This window comes from Gallinula chloropus (genome assembly GCF_964237585.1).
Source record: "Gallinula chloropus genome assembly, contig: HAP1_SCAFFOLD_238, whole genome shotgun sequence".
Classification (NCBI taxonomy): domain Eukaryota; kingdom Metazoa; phylum Chordata; class Aves; order Gruiformes; family Rallidae; genus Gallinula; species Gallinula chloropus.
This window is the reverse complement of record NW_028168376.1, coordinates 46,668-67,954: the sequence shown is the minus strand read 5'-3', so window position 1 is coordinate 67,954 and position 21,287 is coordinate 46,668. Positions and strand designations below refer to the sequence as shown.

The window sequence follows — 21,287 nt, the reverse complement described above, 5'->3', positions numbered from 1 at the left end:
AGCCGCGGTCAGAAGAACCTCCGCACTCGCTTCGGAACCACGTTCCGTCTCAGTCGCACTCTCACACACACAGGCAACCGAATCCCACCCAACCCAACGCTACACGCAAAATACTTACGACTCTGTCGTCTTCACTCGGCCCCAACCCGATGGGCCGGGCCGACGGACACGGCTCCTGCCGGCCTCGCTCGGGCAGCCGAACGTAACCCGCCTCACGCTGCATGACTGGCGTCTCCTTTGGGTCTCTGCGCGCACAATTCCGGGCACAAAAACCTGCTGCAGCCGGCAAGGGAGCTCGTAAAAATCCGATTCTCAGGTTCAGGATGGCGTTAGTCCCGACCCGAGCAGGAGCCACCGAATGGCGCGGCGCCCCTCCTAGATCACCTCAGCGTTCAGTACTAGAGCCATCCCGGACGAGCGCCCAGTTGTTACAAGTGACTCGGTCCCAAACAGGATTAGAACCAAACGGAACGATTTTTTAAACGAACAAAGGCGAGCAGACGGCACCGGGCTGCAGGCGGCTGCTGCGGGAGGCTCCGCTCCGCCAGGCTCCGCTCCGCCAGGCCGCACCCCGTACAGCCCCAGCCCCTGGCTTAGATCTCTTCCAGGGCCAGCACCGCCCGCAGGCCCCACTGACAGGCTGGAGCGCCCGCCAGGACACCCCCACCAGGCATCCTTTAGGGCAGCTTTAGCTTTTGTCTTGCTAACAAAGTCAGGCAGCTGGTTCTGCAGACTTGAGGCAGATTTCAGGAGCCTTCCTATTCTTCTGTTCCTCTTCATCACCTCCTCCTCAGAGACAAGTTGTTTCTCCTCAGGTATCACAATGCACACAATGTGCTAACACTGTGGTCCTTTAGGCAAAGCTTTGCACGTCCTTTATCTAGTTTGTTGCTGCTTCAACATCCTTCATTCAGCACATGCAAGAATCTTAAACTGTCCCTCCCAGGCCCCTGGCCATACAAGGGTAGGTCATGATGCACCCCCAACATGATTCCATATTAACACGAATCAGATGGACATATATCACACTAGGGAAGCAATTGTACCAGCTGGAGCATCTAAACATGCTGCAGTCCAAGAGCAGAAGTTCACCTCGAGGCTGTTAAATGCAGCAGAGCTTTGAGGCTGCAGATACCTGTCGCTGGCTGCAGCGTAACACGGAGCCAGGAACCTCCAGGGAGGGAAAGTTGCCCTTAAATATTGCTTTGAAGTTTCAGTGAGTGGGGGTGGTGGCACGAAGCCTAATGCGGTCACTGGACTGCTGTCAAGTGCTGGCTCTGCCGGAGACCCCATGGCCAGGGCTGGAGACCCCATGGCCAGGGCCAGAGACCCCATGGCCAGGGCTGGAGTCCCCATGGCCAGGGTCGGAGACCCCATGGCCAGGGCCGGAGACCCCATGGCCAGGGCTGGAGACCCCATGGCCAGGGCCGACTCACCTAAAGCAGTTGGATGGCAGGTTTTCTGGCACCCCCATGGCTGCAGTCATTCAGCATTTCCAACTCACTGTTCCATTTCAATGTGTTAGAAATGCCAATGGTCCTAAAGAAAGGACTTGAGGTAGAAACATTAGTGAAACAGTAATTTATTATACATTCCTGCAAGAGCGTGTGACCTAACTAAGTAGGCACAGCTTTGGTCAGAGTTTGTAGCACTGTGGAAAATGCTGGGAAATGTTGCTTTTGCAAATTGAAAAGGGTTATTGTATTTTCTGTAGAAGAATTTATATATAGAAACTCTTGATTAACTGAACCAAACTAAACTTTATTGGTGTACAGAGCTGTAACAACAATAGAAACCAGCCACCACCAAAACCAAAACCAAAACCAAAATAGCAACAGCTCCTAACAGTGCACAGAATTCTATCAGACGGCATCTGCAACCCTGCGAGGAGAAGCATGGGGCCTCTGCCTAGAAGGAAAGTGTTATAAATTGAGACTACAATGGATCATAATCCAATTAGAATTTTATTAATTATAGCAAGTAGAATATGAGCAAAGACAGCGCTGGACGGCAGGAGAGTCTGCGCTCCGCCAACTGCCGTGCTGATCAGTTCAAACAGTCCCTTTTTATATATTTTTTACTTCCGTGTTCATGAAGTAGTGGAGATACTCTGCGCATGCTTCAGTTGTTGTTAGGGGGTCGTTTTCTGCCTCTTGGTGGTCTTTGAGGCCGGAGTAAGAAGTCTTCCTCCTTTGTCCTATCTGTGGTTCCTGGACATCTGGCGGTTATCTTGCACAAGCGGTATCTGGTTTAGTTTGTGTAAGCAATTGTGGTTATCTTATCCTGGACAAGCGGTGTCTGGTAGCTTGCATAAGCAATTGCACATTTTTGGTAGCTGCTGGCATAAGTGATTTCATATTAAGCTTAGCATAAGCCTTAATAAAAAATACTCTGGTCCATAGTTCCTCACAGTTATTTTTACAAAATAAGATGTGGTGACCGATTTCGAAATGTGTCAGCAGATGTTGTGACGGGTTTCGAGATATAAGTCAGCAACCTCCCTGATATTAGAACTAATATTAGAAGCTAAGTGGTTTCCTGTCATTCATACCTTGTTTCAATGAACAAAATATTAACCCATTCACCACAGTATCATTACTTGGTTGAAATACTGATTGCGGGAAAAGACTTAGACGTTGAAAGTTTGATTGATGAGTGAATTGCATTTGAGAAGCAAGGGGTTCCAGGGAAAATTCCAAGGAAGCCAGTGTGAAAATATTTGGATGTTCAAAAGTTGCATGAATTGTTTCATCAGTCTGCTAAGGTGCTTTAGCTACAATACCACTTCTTTGTTTACTGAGGCTAAAGGGATTGCACAGTCACCTGGACTGTCAGCAATTCACCAGCGGCCTTGCCCCTGGCCTGAAACCTTGTGGCACAGGCACACGGGAGGTTTTGGACGGCACAAACACGGGAATCTGGTAACCGTGTCCAATGCCATGTACCCCGTGAAATCAAAATGGACAACAGCCCAGGATATACAGCACAAACAATACAAACCTCTTTCCAATTGTGGGACATTACCTATGTTACAGGGACACCACATTGGCCTGCAGGTCAGGCCATGGTGGAACGTATGAATCAAACTCTCAAGTGTTTTTGCTTCACAAACAAAAAGGGGGAGAGAAGGACATCTCTCCAGCTGATCAATTAAACAAAGCTCTGTATGTTTTGAGTTGTTTATGTCTGCCACAGAACAGCTTGGTACCTCCAATGTGAAATATGCAGGAGGTTTAAAAGGAGGTTTAAAAAAAAAAAAAGAAAAGATTAAAAGAAAAAAAGTCAATGTCAAGTGTTAGTAAAAAATTAAATTACAGGTAGTAATTTGGGGAAAGGAGATCTGGCTGTGTCATTACAGATGCCATGGATCCAGAAAAAAGCAAGCCTGTGTGAACCAGGCGGAGATCCTGATCCCAGTAACTTATGTCAAGTGTTCCAACTGCAGCCACAATGGACTATGAGTTTTGCTGTGGGACATATGGAACTAACTAACAGTCTTTGAAATATGTATGTATTTATGGTAAATGAAAATTAGGGAAATGGTGATTTCTGCACAGCCTAAGAACACAGACTGCAATGGGTGGTGCCTGCACGAAAAGGTGAGGCTGGTGTTATCTGACTCCTGAAACTGTCAAGACACTCAGCTGCAGGTGTGGATTCTGTAAGACTTTACAGAATCAAGCAGCAACTGATTTTTGTTGCTGGCTCACAGACATGGTTGTGAAAATTTTGAAAGGCATGTGCTGCATGAATGTGTCCACTCTCAGTCAATCCATGCCAGCATTCAGAAATTAATAGATCAAACACAAAAGATACAGGAAAATGGATTCTTTGGATTGGACAATTGGTTTCAGGAGTGGGGAATTTCAGGATGGATATTGTCAATGGTCAAATCTGGATTACATAGTCCCTGACAATATCCTTGAATTTCCTATGAAACAGCAAAGTTATTCACACTGAGAAGTATTTGGTGATCACATCTTCAAAACACTACGGCCTTGAAGGCAGAGGTAGGGACTGCCTTACACCAAGGAGGAGTTGTAGGAAGGTATTTGGAAGTAACTGAACATGTCGTTATTATCCATAATAAATGGTCAACACAGAAGGTGTGCAGATAACTTTTAGACATAACAGATAAATTAACAATGCAAACAGTGTGTGTAGCCAATTAGTAGTTTTTAGCTTGCTCCATTTTACAGTGTGGTTTTTCATTTATGGGATGTTTTTTAGATTTAGTTATATAAGGACATAGGGTTTTTTTGTAGATATTTTTGCCTTAGTGTTATTTTTGACAAGTCTTGCAAAAGAAAATATCACTCTCAGTGAAGGAGGTTCTTTTTGCTTAACAGGAAGGGGGAGATGTGTCCTCCACGTCATGACCTTGTTTCGATTATAAATGTAGGAAAATTCTGCTGTGTCCCCCAGATGATGAAGGGAACACAGAGCCTGGGTTTCAGTCAGATCTCTGCATGCCAGGTGAGTGTAACTGGCTTTATCCAATAACAGAACTGTTGAATTTTGTTCGGAATGCAGCTTCGAGCTGCTTCTCCAAACTGTTCATCCTCAGTGAGTGGGGTTTCAGGTATACTAAGAATGTGCTTGTCTGAAATGTTTGCCTCATCAGATGAGCTGAACTGTGCTGCAGATGGCCCATGGATTTATTTCCTTGTCATGAATCATGAGGGGTTTGTCAGTGAAGTAAACTCATCAAATACTCATTTCATGATGATCTGTAATGCCTGTTTGTCCTTTGCAGCTACCTTAAAATGAGATGTGTGTGCCTAAACTATCACAGATAGTTTTTTGTTCTTCTTGTGAGCCTTAGAGAGAGCTCTTGGAAGAGCTCAGAACTATTTCTGGACTTCTACAGAGCATTTGCGTTTTGTGAAGTATGGGAAATACCTGTACTGACCTTTGTGCTCCTTTAGATTTTAAAAGAACAAATTCCCACAGGGAGAATTTTCCAGGCTTTTTCTTTTCCTCCTGGAGCTGTCAGTGTGTAGAAAGGGGGTTGAGCACTGTGTAGGTCCAGAAGGGCAGAGAAGATAGAGGATGGTGAACAGGGACTTTGAATTATTCTTCAGCAAGGAGGTTAAGTCCAGAAGACTAATTTTTACAGATCTCTTCTTCCCTGTAGACTTGTTAATCTAAAGTTATCAGTGTATTAGTGATGCTCTAAGGAAATGTTGAGTGCTTAATTGTCCTGGTTTTGGCCAAGGCATTAATGCATTAGGTTAGTCTAATGTTCAAATTTGAAGAAAACTGTACTGGTAATAGTTTCTTTAAAACCAGGCTTTGTTTGGCATTGGGCTGATGATGGTCAGTAAGAATTGCTCTAGTTGCTGTTGCCCTTTTTGAAAACATGCAGCGTGTGATTATTTAAATGTAGTTCAGTATTTTCCATCTTGGAAATGAAGAACCTATGAAATGAAATAATTTGATGAAGTATTTTCAAGTTACAAAGAGAATCTATAAGATGTGATGACAGTTGATTTCTATTTTTAAAAGTCCTGTACCACAGCAAGAAAGGGAGACTTATTTTGTCCAAGGATACACTTTGAACTGTAAGTATGTAACACTTCATTGCAATGGTTTAATCTTTGCAGGAGATCAATGGGATCACTGCTGCACTGGCTGAAGAGCTCTTCCACAAAGGTAAAGAACCTGCAAGAATTTAACTGGGGATGGTTCCCTCCATGTGCATGCGTGTGTATACCTGTGAGATTTAATCTCCAGACCATGAGATCTGAGTCTTTCACATCAGACTGAGCCTTGTTCTTCCTCTTCACCTGTTTCTTGCTGTTTGTGCTTTGATCCAAGCTGTATTTGAGGAGGAACTGTCACAGAAGCACAGCTGCTTTTGGAAATAAATCAGAAATTGATGAATTCCTTGGTATGTTTTAGTGCAACCAGTCAGGAAGTTTGTGTCATTTCAGTGAGCCTTGATAGAGTGTGTTGAATGCATCACTTCACCTGTCTTAATGTTGTTCTTCCAGAATTCAGGAAACATGAGACCTTCTGGTCAGTTAATGAAAGGATGTGCTTTTCTGAGGCTGAGAGCTGAAAATGAAATGCACTACTGCAACATCTCTAAGTGGCTCCCCAGGAGCAGGAGGCGTGTGAAATGATTAACCCATGCTGGCTTTGTTTTAAGGGACAGGAGGCTGAATGCTGTGCTGTGATTCTGGCTGGCTGAGGTGATAGGTGAAGCGTGGTTCAGATTGTTCTGGCACAAAATTAACTTTAGGTGAAGCCACTTCAGAGGGGGCACTCAGCAAATTGTGGAACACTTTAAGGAAGGTCCTGAAGAACTGTTCCCTGACTCTGTAGTGCCTGTAGCCTCACTAGTGCCAAAATCATTGATGTCTGACCGCTGTATGTGAGTGGAACCTTGTGGTGATGTGCAGCTGGACTCTGGGACTTGCTCCCACTGAAGCCAAAGGGAGTTTTAGTCTTTGGAGAACTCTGCTTATCAGGAAAGCCGATGCTCTCCTGTCTGTCAGGTCAAACTGGTGTCCTTAAAAGGAAGAGGAGGAAGATGTTAATTCCACGTGTGCATGTATTCTGACTGCTGTAATCCACATTTGCTCTTGGGATGCTGTCAGAGGAGGCTTTTGGATGCTGTTTCCTAGTGTTCCTGGAAAGAAATGGGATTGTAAAAATATTGCCAGAGAATGCATTTCCTGCCCAGGGAGCTTGCTCTGGTGGTAGTGTGGTGAAAGTCCTCAGACTGTCCAAGAAGATGCTGCAGCTTTGCACATCAGCAGCTTAGCAAAGGATGTCAGTTCTGTCTGTTAGATGGTAGGTGCTGCTGCTATTGAACTTAGGGATATCTCAAAGTTTAGCAATTTGTATGTTATATAAATGAACTTTGTCTGGTTCCAGCCCTGTTAAGAGGGAAATTTGCCATTAGTTGCGTTGGGAGCTTAAGGCTTGAATGCAGAGAGTGCCTGTTTGAACACTTGGGTTATTCTGGTGTTAAAGAAAATTTATCTGAATTCAGTGCTTCTACTTTAGAAGCAAAAAAGACATTGTTTTGGTGCCTTAATCATGAGCTTAGAATATAAATGATAGACATGAAATCCCTGACATTAGGTTTTGCAGGTACCATTTACTCTTTGGTAACTGGGGCAGCATTGTGTTCGATACCATCATCCTGTGTTTTTCAGGAGAGCAGCTCTTAATGGCTGGAAAAGTCTTCAACATCAGACCCTTGCAGCCATATGCTGTCACTCAACAGTTGCTGCAGGGGGAGCCTACGTGTGCTAATGGAGATGCCAAAACTGATCTAGGTCATATTCTAGATTTTACCTGTCGACTCCAGTATTTCAAGGTGAGCCATGTTTGCACAAGTACTGGCGGTGTTTCTGCCAGAGTGATGGGATTCTTGGCATGCTTCTGGAGCCTAGTTAGAATGCACAAGATCTTTACTGGCAGTAAACACCTGTAAGCATTTAGAGCTCGGTGTTACAGGTGCTTATTCTACCAACCTTCAACACAGTTCTCTAAGAAAGACGTTGATTCTGCCATGTGATGTCATCTCTTCAGCGGTGCCCTCTAGGGTTTCTGTGACAGAGCCTTACTGGGTGCTAATAGGCATGGGGAGGCAGGAAATATTCATTTCAACCTTGCATTCTTTGACAACACTATGGCTAGGCCAGTGTATACAGGTGCATACATGCATGTGTGTGTAAGTCCTGTCCCCTTTCTCACCTTTAACTGTATTGGAAAGTTTAAAAAAACCCAAACCAAACTAACAAAACCATCAGTTTTAGAGATGAGTGGCCCAGAATTTCTAGGAAAAATGCCATTACAGAACAAATGTAAAATGGCCTCAGATAATTTTTGTCTGGAACCAGTTTGATATTTTGTTCTTCTACCAAATCAGTGAATTACAAAGACTTTTGCTGAGTAGCTTTTTTAACACTGCTTGCTACAGGTCAGTGTCTTTTCAGCCCTTTTATTACATGAAGAATTTCCTTGTAACTGTGTGGTATGTTCAAAGATGAAACGAAGTAGTGGTTTGGGGAAGGTGCACTGGAGGGCTTGGGAAGTTTAGAAAGCAAAACTGCAGCTCTACTGCTATTCCTGTGGATCTTCAGTTGCCTTTGCCATCCTCTGTGTGTAGAACCTGTTGTTCAGAGGATTCTCTGGGTGGAGAAGAACATATGATTTAGAAAAATATTATATACAGCATATTATTTAGAAAAATACTTGAGAGTTTCTGGCCCTTCTGAAAGCTTGTGAGTGGGAGCCTTCAGAGTTTATAAGATATATGTAAGACCAAAAAAAACCCCCAAACCTTAAGAGATTTCTCCCAAAATTTTATTCACAGCAACCAGAACTGCAACCGCCTGCCTTTTGCACTGGTGCCATGTGCTCTGGCCAGAATGCTATGGGCACATGGGAAAACTAGATGCCTTTTTATGAGATGGTCTAATGCTTTCTTCAAACCCATCTTGTCAGTGCCTTGGACTTCATCCCCTGGCTTTGATTGGAATGTGCTTCTGTTACTCCTCGAGAGCTGAATGCGTGTGGCTTCTTCTCTGGGCTGTGATTTGGCAAGGGTCTGAGGAGCGTACCTTTCACAGTCCCTCTCTTCCTTCCCATTCTCCAGCCTGGGTTGGCTGCCAGTGTTTGGGACTCCCTCCCTGTGGATCTAAAATCATTCTGACACACTCAGCTCCTGCTTTAAGACCTTTAACTTTAATCTGGGTGATGATAAGGCTTAGGGATCTTTCTTCCATAAGGTCATTTGGATTTCTTGTGAAACAATGGGCTTTCACCAAAGATGCAGGTAAAATATTTTTAGGGTGCTTGTCTTTAACAGGAAATCCTGGTGCCAGAGGCCTCTGAGTTTGATCAGTGCGAGCCAGAGGATACAACTTCAAGCTGTCCAGTGACAGCAGTTATCCCAACTTGGAGAACTTTAACAACCTTGGATATGAGTCACAACAGCATCTCTCAAATTGATGATTCAGTGGTAAGAAATCTTTCTTCATTTGTGTGTGGGGGGAAAGAATGGCTGGTCTTCTGTGTCACATGACTCAGCAGGGATTTTGCAATTTCTTCATGTATCTCTCCTCTGAAAGATTTCCCCTTGCACTGTCCGTGCTTGAGCTCCACAAGGTAATGATGTGGAGATCAATGCACTGCTCAACTTACTCTGATTTTTAGTTCTGTAATCTTTATCCAGGGTTCTGTGTAATACAGACAGGCCTGTTTGAGCTGGAAAGGCCTCTTAATGAGTTTGATCTGTAGTTAGTGGGGCTAAACTGGGGGCAACTTGCTTGTCTTCAGTGAGAACCCAGGTTTCAAATGCAAACGTGACCGTGCTCATCAGAGTAATCTGGTTCTCTCACGAGCAGGAGTCTGCACTCTGGCTGCACTAGAATGGGTGCAGAACGCTTTTTACTGCTGAAAGCTGAGAAGAGGGTCTGTGCCTTGGAGAGTTCCCTTCCCTTTGCCTGTTAGTTGTTAGTTGGTTGGTGAAGGAAGTACAGCCAGGTTTCTAAGCTAAAACGCATTTAACATGTGCACCTTTTCCCTTCTAGAAATTAATTCCCAAGATTGAGTTCCTGGACCTGAGTCACAATGGGGTGTCTCTGGTAGAAAACTTACAGGTAAGGGATGCTTTTGAAGGTGATGTTTGCCAGGCTGCCCAGGACCTTCCAAGACAGAATCCTTTTGCTAAAGGATTTTGCCACTCATCTTGCAGAGAAGAGTTTAAGCCCAAATAGCTTCCTAGCATCAAGCCCTCGTAAGGGTGCATTTCTTACTTGCCAACACTGACATGCAACATGTAGTTCTTCACTAAATCCAGTCGTTGCTGGCTGTGTCAATGGCTTGGGAAAAATAGAGTGGAGGAAGTTCCCTTTCCTGCAGGCTTAATCCTGTGTAATGAGCAAGTTCGTGTTGTGTTTGTCAGCTGGGCAGCATCCAGCATGAGCAAATGGACAAGCCTTTGATATGGTTCAATTTTAGCAAATTGGTGTGTGATCTGGATTTTCTGTGCTCTCGTAGCATCTTTACAACCTTGTTCACCTGGACTTATCCTACAACAAGCTGACATCGCTGGAAGGTGTTCACACAAGACTGGGAAACATCAAAACTCTGAATCTAGCAGGAAATCAGCTGGAAAGGCTGTGTGGTCTTAACAAGCTGTACTCTTTAGTCAACTTGGATCTGAGCAACAACAAAGTCGAACAGGTAACTACTGATTTTAGTGTCAGATTGCTTTAGAACACAAGTGATTCCTGTTAGAGGGTGAAAGTGCAAATAAAGTGGCTGGAGAGAATTTTTTTTCCTGGTTACTGTTTGTATGTAATTTAGTCAAGAAATGCTTAGACTGTGGTGGTGTTCTCATTTAGCCAATCTGTGTATTCATCCTTTTACTGAAAAACTTTCAGATTGATGAAGTAAAAAATATAGGAAACCTCCCGTGCTTAGAAAAGGTGGTGTTATCCAGCAACCCACTGAGCATCATCCCTGACTATGGGACCAAAGTACTGGCTCAGTTTGGGGACAGGGCTTCAGAGGTATGTAAGAACAGCTTTTTCTTTCTAAAGCCTGGTAAGGAAAGTTGTGTGAATGCTCTACAAGCCTGAGGAGTTTTTAGTGGGGGTTGGAGTACGTCTCTAGAGAATGGAACCATGTATACGCTGCTGGGTGTGCTCCTCAGATCTAAGGGAGAGCTTGCCCTGCTTTCACTGGGTAACAGGGTGTTCCTGTTGGAAGGTGCCTGTGCCAGTGGGGTGTGGAGCTTCCCAAGCACTTCTGAGTTTGCATTCAAGTCATGAGGTCTGACGTGGTCATTACCTTGTTTACAGGGTTACAGACATGCACAGCATCTGCATCAAACTATTTATTTATGACATAAGTAACAATAAGTTACAGAGCTGCCTTGTTTTCTGTATTTCTGGATGTTTTTAACATTTTTAGGTCTGTCTGGATAACACTATCACCACAGAAAAGGAACCAGACACAGTGGAAGTGCTGAAAGCCATTCAGAAAGCCAAGGAGGTGAAACACAAACTGAGCAGCTCTGATAAAAAGGTGAGTTGGGTGCTGTGAGAGCAGAACGTGCTGGGTACAAAAGAAGCCTGTGAGTCCTCTCCAGATTGGCTTTGAGCAGAATTCCTTAAACTCACTTGTCATGGAAGTGAGTGCAGTGTTTGTGCTTTACTGCAGTGTGAGGTTTGAACATCACCTCTTTCTCCTATTTAGATTTCAATGCAGTTTCAGGATGTTCCTTTTTCTGCTGGCTTGGGATAGAGGAAGTGGGAGGAAAAGAGAAAATGGCCTAATGGTACACACAATAAATATGCAGCTGACCTCAACAGCTGTATTTTCCATCTTATACAGAGAGTGCTGAGGTGTGAGATCAGTGCTTGTGTTGCAGAGGACTGAAATGATTTTCCCAGACTTTCTTCTTGCGAGTATTGAGCAATGGGAAAGGATCAGAAGTCTGAATTGTCCTGTTCTCCTGTCTGCTGTGCAGTGGGTTAATCTTGTTCTGGAAATAAGTTGTATTATCAGGAGCTGTGATGCCCCTGCAGCCTAAGAATCCTGTTGTCGTTGTGGTTTGTGAAACTTGCTGCTGGTTTTGTCAGTGCAGGGATCAGTGATCAGAATGACTTCTCTAACCGAATTCTTAGTGGAATTCTGCTTAGTGGGAAATGGGAACTTGAGAGGGTGTGAGCACCAACGTGTGGCACCCCTCAGAAACCAAACACATTTGGTAGTAACGTTCTTTTTACTCCAACTGGGAAATCTTTGTAGACTTAGTGCAGTTCAGGTTCTGACGTGTCCCGTGTGTTTAGGATTTTTCTTTAATTATTGCCTACTTTCTTTATTAGATCAGTGAGGACTCCAGGCTCACCGCTGCCAGCTCCAAACCAAACTGTTCTTCTCTTCCTGTTCGTCCTTCCTCTCCCTCTCTGCCTCGTCCTGTCAGCTCCAGCCAAGGTAATCATGTATGTATCGTGCTGCTGGGCTGAGCCTCTGGGTTCTGCGTCTCTGGGCTGCACTGATGTACCTGGATGTTCTGTGAAGGGATATGGGGCTTATCAAGTCAGAGCAGACAGACCCGGCAGCTTTGGCGTAGTGCAAGTGCCATGTGACCTGGCAAAGCTGACCTGATGTTCACTGTGGTGTTAATTAACTCGAACAGAAGTTGGGGCACGGGGCTGCTTTTACTGCAGAAAGCAGCAGCAGAGGACTGTATCTCTCTTGCTAGTCTAGATACATGCCTTCATGGGAACTGTGGCATCTGTAGACACGTTCTAAAACTGCTTCTCTGCTTGTTGGTCTGCACAAGGGGAGCTGGAGCATCTGTTCCATTCCTGCTGTTGGCAAGGGCTGTGTTTCTGTCAGGCCAGAATGGAGGTCAGAAAAGGAGATGAGTAAGAGGCAGTTCTGGAGTTTGGGTTCAGACTGAGCCTGTGATTTCAGCACACTGTTGTGTTCCACAGCACCTGCTGACCTTACCTGAAAATCCCATTTCACTGGATGCTTCAACCAAGGGTACCCACTGCATTAGAACGTAGAACAGTGGCGTGTCCTGCATCTTCTGCAGGGGCCCGTGGGACTGACTGACTGGGAAATTCATGTGTGTCTGAGAAGAGATAAAGATGCTTTTGCTTTTGCCTGAATGAAAGCTTAAAATGCAGTAGGGTATATCTGGTTGGGGACGACTTTGTAACCATTTAGAAAAGTGATGACAGTCTCCATAATTTGGGGCGAAACAGCTTACTCTTACCAGTGAATTGGTGGGTGGGGGAAGAGGTCTTTGGAAAGAGTCTGTTCCTGGCATTTCTGCAGAATCAGTAGAGGTCTTAGATCACTCAGTAAAAATGAAGTGACAGCGTTTAAATTAAAGGAGAAGCAATTTAGATGCAGGTTTAGTTGCTATTTATGTGCTTGAGTTGCCTTTGGAGCCCTTCTGGATAACTTTTCACCTCCAGGTGAAATGCCAGGTTCTCCCAAATTAAGCCAACGCTGGCTTTAAAGCATCAAGCATTGAAGTTGCAGGAGTGAGACAGCCTGGCTATAGGGCAGCCTGGGGTTTTATGCAGGGCTAGCTGTAAAGATGCATGCTAGCAGTGGCTGTGACTGTTTAGGTGTTACTTATTGATCAATCATCTTTTTCCATTATTGCAAATGTTTAAGGAGCACATGAATCTTGGAAAAAATACCAAGATCTTTCTGAACTACTTGGGAATTTTACAGGAAAACTGGTGTAAGACTGGGGTTACTGACTGTGGTCCTTTTCCATAAGATTCCTGTAGTAGAGTCTTGAGGAAGGGCTTTTATATTTATAAAAATAAATATAAAAGTGGGATATAAATATATAGTGGGATATTTATAAATATATTAATATATAGTGGGATAGCAAGGAGTAGGACAGGATTAGGACATTCCTCAGCTTTAACAACAGAAATGAATTCTTTGCTACATACCTAGCTATCAAGGGTTGTTTTCAAAATACTGATTTTGAGAAGTCTATTTTTAAAAAAATGGAGCTATGCTAGGCAATTTATTTCATTGTTAGACCTGAAATCAGGAATAATGGAATTCATTTTCTGATGCACTATTTCTGTGAATTGTTTTCTCTGCAGTTTCTCTAGACACCATCTGTTTCACTAGCATTTTATTCAACTTAAACATGTCTTCCAAATGGCTTATGGCAAAGATTAAACATATATAGAGAAGAGAAATCCAGAAATAATGCTGCCCTGTTCTGGTTTTCTTGTCAATTTGAGTTTCCTTCTGGCTAACATGGTTGCTTTGTTCAAGCAGTAAATCTCTCTTGTGCTTCCTCTGCCTGAGAGATGGTTTGGTGTCATCTACTAAACTTTGCCATCAATCCAGAAAGATACAGGCAGGAGTTCTTATGCCTGAGGAAGAAGCTCACATGCAGTGGCTCCTGCAGCTTGGAAGGCCAATGGTATCCTGGACTCCCATCAGAAAAGGGGTGGCAGCAGGGACAGGGAGGGGATTGTCCCTCTCTGCTCTGCCCTCAGGAGGCCCCAGCTGGAGTCCTGTGTCCAGAGCTGGGGCCCCAGTACAAGGAAGATGTGGGACTTGTGGAGAGGGGTCAGAGGAGCCACGGAGATGATCAGAGGGCTGGAGCAGGGGCCCCTACAGAGAGAGGCTGAGGGAGCTGGGCTGGTTCAGCCTGGAGAAGAGAAGGCTGTGGGGACCTCATTGCAGCCTTCCAGTCCCTGAAGGGAGCAGAGAAACAGGAGGGAATCAGCTTTTTGAAAGGGCAGACAATGGCAGGACAAGGGGGATGGATTAAAGCTAAAGGAAGGAAGGTTTAGGACAGATATTGGGGGGAAGTTCTTTCCAGAGAGAGTGGTGAGGGGCTGGAAGGGGCTGCCCAGAGAAGGGGTGGGTGCCCCATCCCTGGGGGTGTTCAAGGCCAGGTTGGCTGGGGCCCTGGGCAACCTTGTGTAGCTCCAGGCCTGGAGGTTGGTGTCCCTGCCTGTGGCAGGGGTGTTGGAGCTCTGTGATCCTTGGGTCCCTTCCAGCCCAGCCCAGGCTGGGATTCTGTGATTGGAATTCTGTTGTTTATTTGCACGTACATTGTACACGCGTGAGCGGGCCGGCTCGAGGTAAGATCATTTCCTTGAGTGGCATTTGAGGGACAGGACCTTCTGAGCCAGGTTAAAGGTTTTACAGATCTTCTGCTTGTTTGCTTGACGCCTGCAAAAATGGGAGTGAATGCTGTGAAGCTCACAAACTGCTCTGCTGTGGCTTTGCCAGCCTGGCAATGCTTTGGTAACACTCAGGGCAAGTTTCAAGGAAATGGACCAGTTCTGTTAAAACTAAATCACATGGAGAATTCTCACACAAGATGTTGAGATTTAAATTGGTGGTTAGCTTAAAAAATGAGCTTTAGCAGTCTTCAGTGCACCTTCCAGTGCACTTATGGATACTAAAATTGTGCCTGGTTTTGTTCTGTCCTGGCTGTTCTGTGAAGAGACCCTGCAGCTTTAATGACTGATGGTCACATTTTGATGATGCAATCTTAATTCTAGTTGTTTGACAGACACTGTTAGACATTCATTTTGGTTTTACTTCAGCAATTTTAAAAGGTCTTTGTATTTCTTCTAGAAATAATTTGTGAAGAAACAGTCCTAGCCAGCAGTCTTTTGCAATCTGGTAGTTTGACTCCTACAGACTATACAGTTCCCCAGAGATGTTTTGAAATACCAGACTCTGGGTGTAAAAATCAGGTAATTGCTACACTTGTGTTTATTTTATGGCAGTTTTAATGTGGTAGTGTTTGTTTTTTTTGCAAGCTAATTTCTGATACTAAACTTGTGTTGTTATAGTAATCCACAGCAAAGGTATTTTCATTCTCTGAGCTGTTATAATTGAGAAAGGAGGTAGCCCCAAATTTGAGTGGTGGGTTTGGTCCACCTTGTACAGTGAGTGCATGATCTAAATTCACCAGAGTTGCAGAGAATTGTCGCTGTCAGGACTGAGATGTTTACCTGGCATTAGTGTCTCATTCAGTGTGCTCTGAGATGCTGAACTGCTCTCTGAACTGAGCAGTTCAGCACCTTTTGGAAGACAGTTCTCTTCCTCAGAGAGTGGAAGAACCTTCTCTCTGGCAATAGGTGTTGGCCTAATTGGTCTCCTTCAAACTCCAGCTGTTTAACTTCTGCGTTGTGATGTCATTTTTTAGATAGGAAATGCCCTTCATATGCCTGGCTTCAGGGCATGAGACAGCCAGCCCTGAGGGACTCTGCCTCTGCTGCCAGCGTGGCTGGGCTTTCTCCAGGGCCTTTGCCTTTTCGCCTCGCTGTGCGCTGCTGCTGAAGTCTGTAGTGTGCTGAAAGGCCTACAGGCCACATCTGTTCTCACTGCGTTCCTGGCTGCCTCAGAGTGCCCAGCCTGAACTAAAAACCTGGTGTGTCAGCATCCTCACAGGTCAGCTGTTCAGCTGCCCACGGGTACAGCAGTCAGGACTCAGCAGGGAGCTGCTGGCCTTAAAAAGCAGGAGCCAACGTTGACTTTGCTTTTCACTTCTGCTGAAATCTGGCAGCAGCTGCCACTGCCTGATGGTTCTTTGTTCCGTAGGCACCTGCCTCTCTGTTGGATTCCTGTAAAGCACATGGAAGTGACCCCAGATGTGGTAAGTGAGACTCCTGAGCTCTGGCTTAAACCCCCATCAGCTTTTTGAGTCCCAATAGTGGATGGTGCATTTCAGACCCGGCTTTAAGGCAAACCAGTGTGTCTGGTTGCACGCTGCCTCTAGTTGTTTTCAAGCGAAATCAGTGGTAAGAGTATAAAGTCTTTGTAACCTTTGAACCCTGGAATAAAGTCAGTGGCTTCAAGCCAGTGATTTGCAAAGTGCCTGTTGGGTTTGGGAAATGGAAGATGAGCTGAACACTTTATTTTTAACTTCTGATAAATTGCACACTCCCAGCCTCTCAACCAGTGGCTGTGCACAGTATGAAGATCACAGAATCACAAGGTTGCAAAAGCTCTTTAAGATCATTAAGTCCAACTGTTCCTGTCCCAAGCTAAACCAGATCCCTGAGCACCTCATCTACCCTTTTTTATAAACCCATCCAGGGAAGGTGACTCAGCCTCTCCCTGGGCAGCCTGTGCACAGCCCCACAACTCTGCCAGGGAAGAACTTTGCCCTCCCATCTGCTCTGACCCTGCCCTGGCACAGCTTGAGCCCATTGCCTCTTGTCCCATCTCCTGTCCCCTGGCTGAAGAGACCATCTCCCACCTCTCTGCACCCTCCTGGCTGGGCAGTGGAGGTGGGGAGAAGGTCTCCCCTCAGCCTCCTCTTCTCCAAGCTGAACACCCCCAGCTCCCTCAGCTGCTTCTCAGAGGATTTGCCCTCCAGCCCCTTCCCCAGCCTGGTTGCCCTTCTCTGGACTTGCTCCAGGACCTCCATGTCCTGTGAGGAGCCCAGAACTGGACCCAGCACTCGAGCTGCAGCCTCACCAGCGCCCAGTACAGGGGCACAATCACCTCCCCAGACCTACTGGCCATGCTATTTTTGATCTAACAAATTAAATAGTTACTATGTACAGACAAAACAATGTATAGACACAAGATGATCTGAAAGCATCTTGAAAATTCAGTGGCAGGACAAAGGAATAATATGAATTAGGAATATTTCTATCAACTAAATGCTGTAAATGTATAAAAGAAATACAGAAATGAATACAACTGCAACCTATGCATTCTTGACTGTTTAAGATGTTTTATGAAATTAGGCTGATGTAACTGCAGTAACAAGATTATACCTCAAAGTTCAGAGCAGCAGCAGCAGCACCATGAGCTGTAGGTAGCTGTGACTGTTTTGAAACTCAGGCTCGTACTTTGCCTTGTTATCTCTTTTGCAGTTTGGATCCTTCAGAGGAAGAACAGCGTGCAGTGCCTGACCCCTGTAACACTGTCATCTTGCCTTTTCATTGTATGTCACACACTGCCACAAACCAAGATTTTACCCAGCACCTTTCTGCCTTGATAGTGCAGACTGTGCAGAGATCCCCCCCCTCCTGCTTTACAGAGGAGAAAGGGAGCCCTCTGGGTGACACCAAGACCACAGACAAAGAAGATGGCTCTTTTGAAATGGGGCTTCACGAAGGAGATGAGACTCCTGAGTTCAGCACTACTTCAGATCTTCGGCCCTCTGACCAGGGAGCAGTGGAGAGTGTTGCAATAGTCAAAATTCTCTGGAGTTTCTCTATTCACATTCGTAAAGGCCTCAAGCAGTTTGCTTCCTGTTTGGTTTTGACTGAAGATCTGCCAGCTGTGTTTGAGATGCCTTGTCAGGAATTGAGAGGAAATTGCCAGCACATCCCTTCTGCCTTGAAGCTGGTGCTGTCTTTTCCATATACTGATCTTCTGGAACTTGGCTTTCTCCTGCCAGAAATCTGTTTAACCCTGAAGCTGACAAATGGTGACAACTGCTTGTTTGTTGTTTCAGACCCCCAGAACCTGCAAGACTTTTATTCCTGTTTACACATGCGTTGCTCTCAACAGTACCCGTCAGTGTTAGCAAGCTCCCTGTTGTACTGTGGACCAGCAAACCTCCCAGAGTTTCTCTGCCAGCTTAGGGAATTGAATTGCATTTCAGCAGATGATGTTGAAATAAAAGGTTGTTTCCCAACATACCTTGTTTATGGGAAGAAAACCTGTGTCCAGGAACTCCTGCACCAAGTCCTGTTTCTCTGCTCCCTTCAGGGACTGGAAGGCTGCAGTGAGGTCCCCCCACAGCTTTCTCTTCTCTAGGCTGAACAAACCCAGTTCCTTCAGCCTCTCTTTGTAGGGGAGGTGCTCCAGGACCATTTGTCACATCTTAAAGGGAGGGTGATGAGGTTGGAGAAGTTCAAGTTGGAGCTCCACGTCAGCTTTTCAGAGCAGCCCCTCGGTGTGCCAGTACTGTGCCCTGAGAGCAGCGTTAAATATGTGTGTGTTTGTATCAAGATGACCACATTAAATTTAAGCAGAAAGAAATGGCAATTTAACTGGCACAGATACACAAGGCTGAGATAATCTCTAAAGGTTTGAGGCTGCTATTAAATTTGTTCCTCCTTATTAATTTGTGGCCAAGAGGATAATGAAAAACCAGCGACTCTAAAGTTGACATAAAGAGTAAGAGATATACAGTTGGCGTGGGTAATTTTATGCGCTGTCAAAGTGAAAAGGCTTTGCTAAATGTATGTAGGCAAAGATACACACTGTCATCTTAATGAGCAATTAAAAGATGGACTCCTAATAATTGAATCACGACTCTTGTCACATCTGTATTTGTTTAATATCTCCAGTTTTGGTTGAATCTGGGTTTGAGTTCCTATTTTAATCAGGTCTGATTTAGGTTCTCGGTTCAAATAACTAAAAGTGATGAGCATGAATCTTGTTGTCCTATTACCTCCTCAGCTCCTTGCTTGCAGTGAATACAATGTTCTTTTAAAAACTCGTGTTTAATTACTGCATTTAGAGAGCAGGACTGGACAAGGGGTGGGTGGGTGATCCGCTGTCATTCAAAGTTTGAATTTTTAAAGATGAACCCTTCTCCTCCCCTTCTGAGGAAGATTTTGGAAGTACTTCAGGAGGCTCAGAGGGTTGCCAGTTAATTCCTTTACTGGTAGAAATCAGGGAGTCTTAGTGCATCGCTCTGTTGTGTTGTGAGTTTGTTTGGAGGGGTCTTTTAATTAAAAACAAAAAAAAAGCCCAATAAGAGAAGACCATCTGTTCTTCAAAACTCTTTCCCTTAAACTAACCGCCGTGGTCACCCTCGAATGCTATCGTATCTTCAGTGACACGGAGTTCTGCCTTGCCAATCTGTTGTTTAAAATTTCTCATCAACTTCCTGAAGTCGCATCAGTCAAAGCTGACAACAAGTTGCACATTTCCAGCTCCTCTCACCCAAGAACGCGAGACCGCGGCTGGCCCAGGAGGTCTCTCTCCTTCTTCACAGACCTTGGGTTTGCTTCTGTTACATGAAACATACTTCAGCAGCTTCCATCCCTCTAAACTTCCAGGGTGGGGTTTTGTTTTTTTTTTACTTTCTTGCTTGTTTTCTGGTTTTAATATCTATTTTTAAACTGAGAGGAGCAGAGGATGCTTAATTCCCCTTTCAGCAAACTGGTTATCCTGTATTTTGAGAGAAAAAAACTTGAAAACTTGATTTCCCCCTTTTTCTGCATAGGAATCTTCTCCTCAAATCTGTCTTTAAAATCGTTCATTTATCTTTTCCTTCTGCCTCCAATCACTGTTTTTTGGGCCCCTCCAATTCCCAGTTCAAAGGAAAGCAACAATTATTTTGCTTCAAGCTCACCCAGGCTTTTAGATGAGGAATTTATCAGTTTTTCATTGCCAGCCTGCTCTGGAGCAAGCAGTTTATTTCCCCAGTTCTATAACAGAGCTGTTGGCTTCTCCCAGCCTTTGCAGGTGGGTGAACCAGCACGGTGGGGGGACAGCAGACATCATCCCTCAGCAAAGCTCCCACAGCTCCCTTTCAGAAACTGCCCTTGGGATGCATCCAGGCTTCCACAGGGCTTTTAGAAGGTCTCAGGACCTTTAAAAAGGTGTTTGAAGAGGAGGGGGGTGGAGTTGGATGGAGGGTGAGGGGGTGAGGAGGGGATGCTTGCTGATTGATTTTTATAAATGGTATTCTCAGGAGGTTGGAACACATCACAACCAAAAGACCAGGGGATCACATAGGACCCAAGCGTGCGAGAGAAGATGCTAAAATGACTGTTGGTACCTGACTGTGCTCACGGTGGGAAAAGGAGGTGTGTGCATCCAGGAGACCTGGCTTAGGAACATGGTCGCCTTTGGCATCTGATAACTGATGGGGGAGCAGACGGGCGCTTTACGTGAGCCCAACCGCCCCACGCACCCTCTGTGCAGGGTAAGTGCTCTCCTCGTTTAGCCATCCCTCTCCCTGCGATCCCAGCTGCAGGTAGGTGAGCCCGGGGACTCAACGCCGGGACCAGGGACCCCTCAGCTGATGACATGAAGAGGTCGCAGCAGCCTTCCAGCACTGCCATGCCGAGCTTTGTCTTGGCAGAAGCACAGCAAGTCCAGCCTGGGCACTTCAGCCTGCATCAGACGGTGTAAAGCGAGGAAAATATGCCGACTGCTACAAATGCAGTCGCGAGCATCACCTCTGCAAGCTGGCGGTGGCGGCGGAACACGGTCGCCTCCCGACTCTGCATCCCCAAGCAGGCGTGGGTATAAATAAATAGGGGCTGTGCGGGTACCTCAGATGTCTGCTAATGCACACGTCGTGCTTGTGTCTGCCTTCAAGAGAGACAGAGAAATGGCTAAATTGACAGCACAAACATCTTCTCATAGCGTAAGTGATGTTGGTAAGCGGGCAGACTTTTCTTCCTTCACCTCAGGAAATGGGGAAGAGTTGTCTCCGCCGATACCATCTCCAATTTTTTTCTCTCAGGAGAAAGATCTCACTGAAAATAACCTATTTGTCTCTGATTAGATTTCAGCTTTATTTTATTTCATTTTTTTAAAGCCTCAGACCTCTTAAACCTACAGGCCAGCTGTGAAATATGCACTCATTTCTTCTGTCAAGACACTGCAGAGCCCTCCCTTATATTACCCACCCACAATTCACCCTGGATACTCCCCGGTTTATTACATTTGTGATTTCTTTTTAATCCAAACCTTAAATCAGCAATTTCAAGATCGTTGCCTTCCTAAAACAGTCTCTACAAGCCGTTTGGCTAGAATAAGCTAATTTTTTTTTTACATTTTCTTAATACACTGAAAGTATTTTGGAGGTG

The 21,287-nt window shown here is 45.1% G+C and overlaps 1 protein-coding gene across 1 annotated transcript; it reads left to right on the top strand.

Moving 5' to 3' along the window:
• Positions 1-323: 323 nt before the first annotated feature.
• LOC311204558 (nischarin-like) lies at positions 324-18,732 on the top strand (the record flags this gene model as incomplete). Its single annotated transcript, XM_084280967.1, has 10 exons — positions 324-434; positions 8,831-8,983; positions 9,555-9,623; positions 10,024-10,209; positions 10,410-10,538; positions 10,942-11,055; positions 11,859-11,967; positions 15,121-15,242; positions 16,093-16,151; positions 17,379-18,732. 10 exons carry the CDS (start codon positions 324-326, stop codon positions 18,268-18,270), a joined length of 1,944 nt encoding a protein of 647 aa, XP_084137093.1. The 3' UTR covers positions 18,271-18,732.
• Between the last annotated feature and the right edge of the window lie 2,555 nt (positions 18,733-21,287).